This window comes from Ctenocephalides felis, unplaced genomic scaffold (genome assembly GCF_003426905.1).
Source record: "Ctenocephalides felis isolate EL2017-DRISC unplaced genomic scaffold, ASM342690v1 CF-g0.4_SCAFFOLD_03571, whole genome shotgun sequence".
Classification (NCBI taxonomy): domain Eukaryota; kingdom Metazoa; phylum Arthropoda; class Insecta; order Siphonaptera; family Pulicidae; genus Ctenocephalides; species Ctenocephalides felis.
Window position 1 is genome coordinate 12,297,140 of NW_020539725.1, and position 10,069 is coordinate 12,307,208.

General features: G+C 27.2%; 1 protein-coding gene across 1 annotated transcript; it reads left to right on the top strand.

The window, feature by feature from the left end:
• Positions 1-412: 412 nt before the first annotated feature.
• On the top strand, positions 413-7,898 carry LOC113385634 (dentin sialophosphoprotein-like). Its single transcript, XM_026623483.1, has 11 exons — positions 413-822; positions 1,792-2,115; positions 2,200-2,355; positions 2,466-2,609; positions 2,722-2,925; positions 3,634-3,768; positions 3,845-4,081; positions 4,232-4,453; positions 4,527-4,793; positions 6,971-7,831; positions 7,891-7,898. Exons 1-11 carry the CDS (start codon positions 531-533, stop codon positions 7,896-7,898), a joined length of 2,850 nt encoding a protein of 949 aa, XP_026479268.1. The 5' UTR covers positions 413-530.
• The last annotated feature ends 2,171 nt before the right edge of the window (positions 7,899-10,069 follow it).

A 10,069-nucleotide genomic window follows, 5' to 3' on the forward strand; every position in this document is an offset into this window, starting at 1 on the left:
TTATTAATTATGCATCAATTATTTAACAATTAAAAATAACTATTTAGTATTTTGCCACAGAATGAAACTGATGAAACTCTTGCATCTTAAACAAACAGTCTGAGCAACTGCAAAGTAAAATATTCATTTTCTAAATAAATAGTAGAAAATGTTACTAAATTTACATGTTCATTTTATTCATTATATTCATTTTTATTTACACGTATTGAGAAGTTTATTTAATCATTAATGGATATATTATGCATAATTTGTATCTTGCCATACAAACAATGTTGCCAACAAAATGGTCATTATTACGATAAAGTTCCGTGCGGCTTGTATACAATAAAACTGTCAAACAATGATATAAAAATATTTATTTCTAATGAAAATAAATAATATTGTTCTGTGTATCAACAAAAAAGTTAATAAAACTTGTTTGTGTTATTAATTAAGTTTGTGTTGTTAACTGTTATTTAAAATGATAATACGCCGCAGCAAGTCGCAATAATAAATATTTTTCAGTCGTTAATAATAAATATTTTTCAGTCATGGATTTATTAGATACTCCTCTTGTTAGATTTTTAGCTACTTTTACTGAAGACTTGTTAAATGGCAGGTTTCCAGAAAATGCTGATCAAAAAGAAGCTCATTGTTCAAATTCAGAGAAATCATTGGAATCTGGCAAAGATGAAGATTCGAGAGAAATAGCATTACCCAAAAATAAAAAAATAATTAAAAGAAAAGGTTCAGATTCTAGCTCTGAAAAATTACCGAAACGAAAATATACAACTCAAAAGAAAAATGAATTGGACTCTAAACCAAATTATACTCAAAATAGAGGTACGATTGTTTTACTATTATTATTGCTTATGTATATATATATATATATATATATATATATATATATAACATCATAACTATAACATAGGGTCTTTTGTATATCATAGAAATTGCATTCTGAAAAGGTACCCTGTTATACGGAGCAAAGAGCTATTAAAAATGACAGGTTATGTACCTAAAATTATAAAAAAATTGATTTTATATATTTATGATAAAGATAAATATGTTGCTAACTTTTTTTAAGAAGTAATACATGTTCAATTAATTAAATAATATTTAATTTAAGTTATTTAATTAATATTTAATTAAGTACGTTTTATTCAAAGTGACAGTTTTCTTTTTGGCGAGATATTTTCATCCTCTGAACATTTTTATATAATTTATTACCAATCTCTATTTTATTTATAAACAACCTATTATTTTTGATTGCTTGCCTTTAGTGAAAAGATCCTTATAAATTCCTTCATATAACAAACATTTATAAAAATGTCTCTTAAATTTTGTGTTCATTTCATTTGAGGATCTATATTTATTAAATATGGCTAGCTGTTCGAAAGGTCTAGGCTTTTTTCAGTATAGAGCGTAAAGACTTGATTGAAAAATATCAAATGGTATCTTTTGCACTAGATTTATAATGATTATTGATCTACTGTGCAGTAATTTTACGAATACTCAATTCTGAGACCCTGTTAAAGTGAGTTCGTGTTATAAAAGTATCATACACATATGTATAAGTTTCTTAGACATGAACTTCAGTCTGATACTGAACATAGAATTAACAAAAAAATGTATATCATAAAACAAAATTATAAAATCATTAAAGATTTTAATGTGAGAAAATGAAATACAAAACTAAGATTTATTTGTTTCTATATCATTAGTCTTTTAGGATTCTATCACTGTCCTACAATGCTGTCAAATTGTAGAATGTTTACCATATTTGTTTAATTTAAGTTCAATATGTTTCAGAACCTAAATTGGTACAAGAAAGTGAAAATTCCTTAAGAACTACAGAAAATTTTGAAGATATTTGCAGAATTATAGAAAATCCAAAGCTTGCTGGCAATCAAAATGAGGTTCAAGAAAATATTTCAAGTACAAACGATCAAAATATTCGTCTGGTATATATTCTAAGCAAGGATTTAAAGATGAATGATATAGAACATAAAAAGAGCATTGCAACAGCTAATGAAAAATCCAAAGATAATACTCAAAAAAACAATTCAACACGTACTGTTAAACAAAATGTCTCATTGGAAAAGCTTGCAATTTCTAATGCAGCAAAATTTAGAGGTGCATTAGTTGAAAATTCAGAGTGACATTTAAAAATATGAACATTTTTAATTTCAATAATAACAAACCTAACCACTATTTCAGAGAAAGCAGGAAACAACAATCAAGCCATACACATAGAAGAATTAAATGCATTTGGAAATAAAAGTGAAGCTGTAAATAACAACGTGAATCAAAATAACATTCAAAGTTCAACAAATGTTATATTAATTGATGATGAAGAAGAAACCACAGACAAAGGTTTGGGAAAAAAAATTAAATCAAAAGAGTACATCTGCACTCTCGAGTATATTTTTTCTTTTCATCATTCTGATTAAAGTTTTTAATTTTACATTTAGTATCTAATTCAGGTGGACAGATGCAAGTTCCAAGTTTAATTGATGACGTACCTGCAGCAAATAATGAAACTAGTAATGCAAATAATTCAAATACCACTGAGAATAGTTTATTTGAGGATACAACTAACAATACTGCTGTTGCTAATGGAGAGCAAGGTTTGAAAACCAATACTATACTATGATTTTAAAATTAAATTTGAAATACATAATATTTATTGTCTATTTAAACTTTTATAGACAAGCTAATAAATGATACTTTGTGTTACAGTTTCTTCTGACGGTTTACATAAATCTGTATCTGAATTTATAAATGATGGCAAAGATTCAGAAAACGTTGTATGTAGGAAAATCCAAAGTACCGTCGAAGTAAATACAACTGAGGAAAATGATGATTTAAACATGGACCTTGAAATTGCTAATGAAAATTTATCAAATGAAGTTGATAAAACTATGGAACAGGGAAATGATAAAGGTTGGTAGTGGTACATGCATTGAATATTTTAAATTTGCACAAGTAGATTATGGTTCAATTTAAAAAATATAGTAAAGTAGGGTAAATTATTGTAATTATAAAAAGGTTAAAAATTTCAAATGTTTCTGAACATTTTGATATACCTTGGAAAAAATGTATGTATGCAGAATTTTTTTCCTGAGAGCATCTATCATCCTATTAGAATGAATCAGAAACCGTTCGTTTCCTTATAATGGGAAGATTTGCTAATTAATTTTTGGACAAGGTAAATCCAACCGTTTCGGAGATACGTAGCGAAGAGTGCAAAACATAGCAGTTTTTAAGAGAACGGATGATTTGATTAGAATGATTCAAAACACATTTAGCTAAGACAGATTTGGAAGTTACAAACTTTTGAATTTTTTTTAAAAAATTCCAAAAAAACTCATACAAGAAGACAGGTTTTGCAGTTTAGAAATTTTTGATTTTTGATCAAATTTTAGTTTTCTGCAAATTTCCCAAATTTTTAAATAATATAAAAGCTTTTCTGCAAATTTCAAAATTTCAGAAATTCTAAAATTCACTCATTTTCTTGAAATAAATAATTTTAACTTTGCAACTCAGTTTTAAACTGTTTTATGATTCTTAGAAATATGAGATAAGGGCAATGATCAGGTTTTGTTTATATATGTTTTTTTGTAATAATTAGAGATCTAAATTTAAATTTAGATATTGGTGTCAGCAAAGCCTCTTTAATAGCAGCGAGCACAAGTGACAAAACAGAATCAACAAAAAATTCAAAAGAAATGATTTCAGACAATGAAAAATTGTTAAATCTCATGGATGAGAAAGTTATAAATGAAGGTTTGTAAATAATGACCTTTCAGAAGTAAATTAATTTTATATAAGATATATTTATATAACGCTGAAACGGTTTCAGAGCATGATGCACCTACAAAAGACACAGACACACAGTCGCAGGCGGAGTCAGAGTCTTCAGGTGCAGTGTGCGTATATGATGAAATGACACATATACAAAATTTTGTAGATAGCATCATAAATAATGGTTGTGAAAAATTAGCAAATGGGAACGCTGTCCCTAGCATGATTAAAGCAGATTCAAGTTCTTCAAATAATTTGAACATAAACAGAACAGAAACTATAGGTTGTGAAAAAGGTTTGTAGATATTAGAAATTTCATTTTTATTCCAAATTAGATTTTTAGTTAGAAACTAGGATTTTGCATAAATATTGTTTTTTTTTTAAATAAAATAAAAATGTATTATTATTTATCTTGATCATTGTTTGATCTTTTATGGTGCTTCAGTATCATCAAGTTTTGCTGATGACAAACAAGTTTCGAGTACAAATAATAACAAACTTGATCTTTATTCTGAATCCACTAATGAAAATAACTATGCAAATCATTCAAATACTCCTGCTATTGAGGAAAACGTTGTTGATGAAAGAACATGTGAATCTGATTTTAACAATACTATGAATAGTAAATCGAATAATACCGAAGTTGATACTATAGATAGTGCTAAAGGTTTGTAAATATAAAAGGCTTAGAATTAGCATAAAAATAATCAATTATCTAGAATTTTGTATAAATGTTATAGTTCTTAGTAAAGAAAATAAAATCCTGCAGATTGCTAAACCTGAATCCACAGTTGATAGATGTTTAAATGATGAATCAGAGTGCATAAATATATCAGATACTGACGATGAAGAAAATTCAAAACATCAAGCGTTTATTAGTAACAATCAAGAAACCAAAAGATATATATCAGCTGATGAAAAAATATCCAAAGCTGTTTGTATCATTAAAAAAGATTCCGTTCTCGAAGAGCTTATTAGTAGAAACAAGATAAATATAGAATCAGGAGGTTTGTTTCATGTATGGCTTCATTTATCTTAATATGGAATGAAAGTTATCAATGAATATATGGTAAACTTTTGCGGCTTTATGTTAAAATAGCACAGTTGGACTTTGAAGCAATTAATCAAATATTTCATTTTGTATAATTTGCAAATCTTAAACTAAAAATTGGGTTGGGTAGTTTCTAATTAATAATTCTAATTCTATTTTTATTCGGTTTAATTCAGACATACGTTTCTAAATGATTTTGTGAATCACAAGAAATATATACAAATATAACTTTATTTATGATTTTGTTTTTGTTGAAATAGACATCACCTTTGTTACTTAATTTATTTAATTTTTCATTAAATATGGAAATCTAGTAGTTTCTTCAGAAAAAAGGGCACTTTTAGTTCAGAAAAATAAAATTATATATATATATATATATATATATATATATATATATATGTATAATTTTATTTTTCGAAGCAACAAATCGCTCTTTTGACGACTTGTAAGTTGGAGTGTGTGCATTATATATAATATATATATACACCTAAGTCTGTTTTTACACGGAGATTGGTTCCAGAAGAAGCCGTGTAAAAAAAAAAACGTGTAAAAAAAGACATTGATCTTATACAAAAATGGGTGATTTGTCCTACTCTCTAAAACCAATTAAAAATAGTGAAAAACAAGAATTTTTAGGGTATTCCCCTAAATTAGAGCTATTCACATTTGCTTTGACCAGTAAAAATTGTTTGTACGCGCTAAAGGGGAATTCACTTAAATCTTTAAGCTAGTGTTCGCAAACTATCGATACTATCGATGGTTTCAGACTTTTTTCTTTCATAAGTACTTTTTTGTGATATGAACATACATCGCAAAAATTAAATTTGACAAAAAAATTTAAGTACATAAAATTTCAAATCGTGCTAAATGGAATAAAATCGTGTAAAAAATTAAAAATATTCAATTTTCAAACCGTGTACAAAAAGACCGTGTAAAAACAGACTTAGGTGTATTATATATATATGCACACACTCCGACTTACAAGTCGTCAAAAGAGCGATTTGTTGCTTCGACATACGAGCAAAATTCGAGTTACAAACTTTGACATTTTTACTATACATAAATATTGATTGATACAGTTATATGTTGAATACGCGTTTTATTAATACGCAATATCATGAATCAACATGAAAAAACAAAAATTAAACTAATAAAAATAATTTATTTTTAATATTCAAAAAACCACAGTGCTGGAACGAATAAATGGCAATTCAATGTTATACGATTCAACATATGAGAGTGGTTACGAATCTTGTTTGTCGGGATACCACTGTATGTATATAAATATATGTATATATTTGATTTAATTTTTACCCAATTTTATAATTACCCAATTATATATATATATATATATATATATATACATATATGTAATATTCTATATGTAATATGTTTTTTAGATTACTTATTACGAAACGTTTAATGGAATAAATCATTTTTCTATTTAATTTTTTTTTTTAATTTGACGATTGGGCTGCAAAATTATTTCAAATATGTATCAACGTCGACAAAACTATCATATATATATATGTATATGTATATGTATATATGTTAAAATATTTCAAACAATTTGATGTTCAGGGCAATACATCAATTAAAAAATTGTATTCTAGACATGTCAACATATTATTCTATGTCATCTTCAGTGGAATAGTACTGATAGAGCAATTCTTGTCAGTTTAAATCAACAATTATATATATATTTTTAGAATAAATTTCTTACAATTAGTGTAAAGAATAAAATGTTGCTTAGACGACATCCGAGGCGACAGTGTGACTACTTCTGTGATTACTTCTTTATAAAATATTTTTAGGAATCAAATAAACGAGATGTAGCTCATCTAAGGCAAGATTAATTTTCCTAACGTCTCTTTTTCTTTTACGTTGAAATGTATGGAAAAATAAAGATGTTTCAATTTTCATTTTATTTATTTTTTACTTGATGTAACGCCCTCCAAGAAATTAATCAGACATTTCAACATCAAATTTAAACACCCTCAGCATATATATATATATATATATATATATATATATATATATATATATATGTATATATTCTATCAGAGTTCACACTTTTTGCTCTGTTTAAATTGGACTATTTGAAAGTAATAATGTTTGTTTTTCTGCTTTCAGTATCAATTTCACCAACAGAAATGAATCTCGATCTACCAAACTTAAAATGCAAGAAAATTTCAAATGAAAGTTTAGATGTGTATAAAGAAATATTTTCTCAAAGTTTGGAGGAAGTTAATCAAATGAAATCTATTAGCAAAATATGTCCTAAAGAGCAACCCAAGAATAGTAGTACGAAACAATCACAATTTTTAAGAATAGATGATTATAATTCAGGTATTAGATGGAAGAAAGTTGAAAAAATACATGAAAATGGCAGTGCAGCGTCATATAAGAAGCCCTCAGAAGAAACAATACCTGCCACAACAGAAATGAATAATTGTAGTACTATGGACGTGGACTTGAATGAACCCACTTCAGATTTGAATTGTTTCAAAATGTTCTCAGCGTTCTCATATTCTATTAATAAGGGCGGTAATAAAGATATTATATTTATTGAAAGTGAATCTGATGTTGACTGTGATATCTGTACAAAATATCAAAAACAGGGTGGGCTCAGTTTATATACCGATTGCAGAGTGTGCTGTGCTAAATTTAAAGTTCCAAGTTCTTTAGAAATACATGATCTCAAACATACATCTAGATCAAAGAAAGTATGTGAAGATTGTAGAATTATTTATGAATCTGATTTACAGAACAATTGCAGCCTTTTCAAATATCAACGAATTTTAGTTTGTTACAAATGTAACGATGAGACAACAGAATTTGTTAAAGGGGAAATTGATATGTTATTACCAAATCCTTTCAAATGTGTTTGCTGTGGAAGGCAATTTGAAAAATTTGCATCTTTTCAATTACATATGAATAGTCATAAGCAGAAATATGAATGTCCAAAATGTTTTAAATCTCGAAAATCAAAGGGTAGGAGTTTTAATAAAATAGTAACATATTAAAATTTTTTGATTGTGACATTATTGCAGTGACATAGTGCAAAATTGTCATTATTTTTCAAACAGAAGATAGAAGCTAAACCTGATTTGAATCATGGGATATATTTTGAATTATTCGATTATATTAAAGTTACAAAACTTGAATGATGATTCTATTTTTTAATAGTAACTACATCTATAGACACTTATCAATTTAAGGTTGATAAAAACCTTTATATTTATATAGTTTTTAAATTTAATATGCAATATAAATTTTATGAAAAAACTTGTATCAAAATATGTAAATAAGAATTATTCCTACCCTTCATAAAACTTGTATAATATTTAGTGCTTATTCAAGTTATCAAAATTTAAATTACTTAGAAAGTAATATGTTGAAGTCATACAATTTTGTTTTCTGTATTTAAATTACATGAATAAAATTTATGTGAACTCAGAAATAGTTAAAGGAGTAATAAATCTCATCAAGTAATCAATCATTATAATTAAATGTATTATTGACTCTTTATACAGTGAAATAATTTATATATATATATATATATATATATATATATATATATATTGTGAATATTTTGATTTTTTTTTCAAAGCTATCGCAGGCGTAGCTGTTTCAGAGACAAGATATCGAAGCGCGTAAGAGCCGCAGTCTAATAAATCTTCCTACGAAGCCATAGAAATGTTACCAAAATTTGTATTTGTATTTTTAACTTCCCGAATGAGTAGTTTATGTTTTCATAAAAAAATCCGATTCGCTAATTTTACGTTTTCTCGGCGTTTCAAGCCATTCTGAATCGAATGAGAGTGAATAAATTTTCGTACACATTTTAGCCCGCAATTCTGACTCAAATTTAAAAATTCAAAAAGCGTTCGAAAGATATTGGTTGGGAATCGACCTGATTAGTTTTTGGTAGAGATCGGCCGGGCCGTTTTCTTGTAATAAAGTGTTGAAAAAATTTTTTTCGTCGATTTTTATTATTAACTTCTCGTAGGGTAGTTACAGTAATCAATGGGCCGAAAATCAAAAATGAAAATTTTTGCATTTCTCGACGTTTTGAAGGTTTCTGAACATTTTGGCATACCTAAGAAAAAATGGATGTGTGAGTGTATGTATGTATGTACGTATACAATTTTTCGGTCACGTTTTCGGGCGCACGGATCAAACGATTTGAATGGTTCAAAAAACTTTCGATTCCTATAGGAATATATTGATAGGGAGATGTGCTGATTAGTTTTTGGCAAAGGCAGCTCCAGCAGTAACGGAGATAAAGAGTAAAGAGTGCGGAAAATAGAAATCGAGTTTTTGAGAGAACGGAGAATCCGATTTGAATGATCTAAAAAACATTCAATTAGTAATAATTGGGAGAAGTGCCGAGCTAAATGTGCAAAAATTTTCAGTTGTGCAAAAAACTTTCTGCCTGTTTTAACAAAATATTTGATTTTGGAAAAAAAATTATTTCAAATTTTTTTTTTCAATTTTTTTTAGATTTTTTTTTTTTGTCAAAAATAATTTAGATTTTATTTTTAATTCTGACTATGTGAAGTTCTAATATACTTTAAACAAATAATTTCAACTTTGCAATTCAGTTTATATAATTCTTATAAATATTAGACAATGTTACAATATTTATAATAATCTATCTGAAAACATTCAATATTCCTCGAACATTTCGTTCGGTACGTAAGTTTCAGTAATTTGCCTTAAGGCAAGATGCCATACACCCCACTAGTTATTTTATTGACGGTAGAAACCATAGTCTTCTAGAGATCATACTAAAATATCACGGCCCTACGACAACTTGTTTAATTTTGAAAATTCGTCAAAGTTTGCAAAAATTAGTATCGTTTTTTGGCGTTTGTCAAAATTAGACCTTTCATCGCTCAAAAACGCCTGTACCGATTTCAGAAATTTAAAAGCCATGTGATGTATCTCGATGAGGATTATAGTTTGTCAGTTTTATGCGACGATCTGCTGAGCCGTTTCTTTGTAATTTGGAAAAAAAAAGTGTTAAACTTTTCGTCCACATTTAAGCTCATACTACCGAATCGATTTTAAAAAACCAAAAACTGTTTTAAAGATATTAGTTGGGAATGATACTGATTAGTTTTAAATGAAAATCTACCGAGGCCTTTTCTTGTAATTCAATTGCCTGTTGAGAAAAAATTTAAGCCGATTTTTATGAAACTTTTTTTGGCAATATTTATCATGGTG

Excerpts from the sequence above, each read along its gene's own strand:
- LOC113385634 (XM_026623483.1), top strand. The coding sequence starts at position 531 with ATGGATTTATTAGATACTCCTCTTGTTAGATTTTTAGCTACTTTTACT. Across the intron at positions 2,926-3,633 it reads GGAACAGGGAAATGATAAAG|ATATTGGTGTCAGCAAAGCC; the intron begins GTTGGTAGTGGT and ends ATTTAAATTTAG. Across the intron at positions 4,082-4,231 it reads AACTATAGGTTGTGAAAAAG|TATCATCAAGTTTTGCTGAT; the intron begins GTTTGTAGATAT and ends ATGGTGCTTCAG.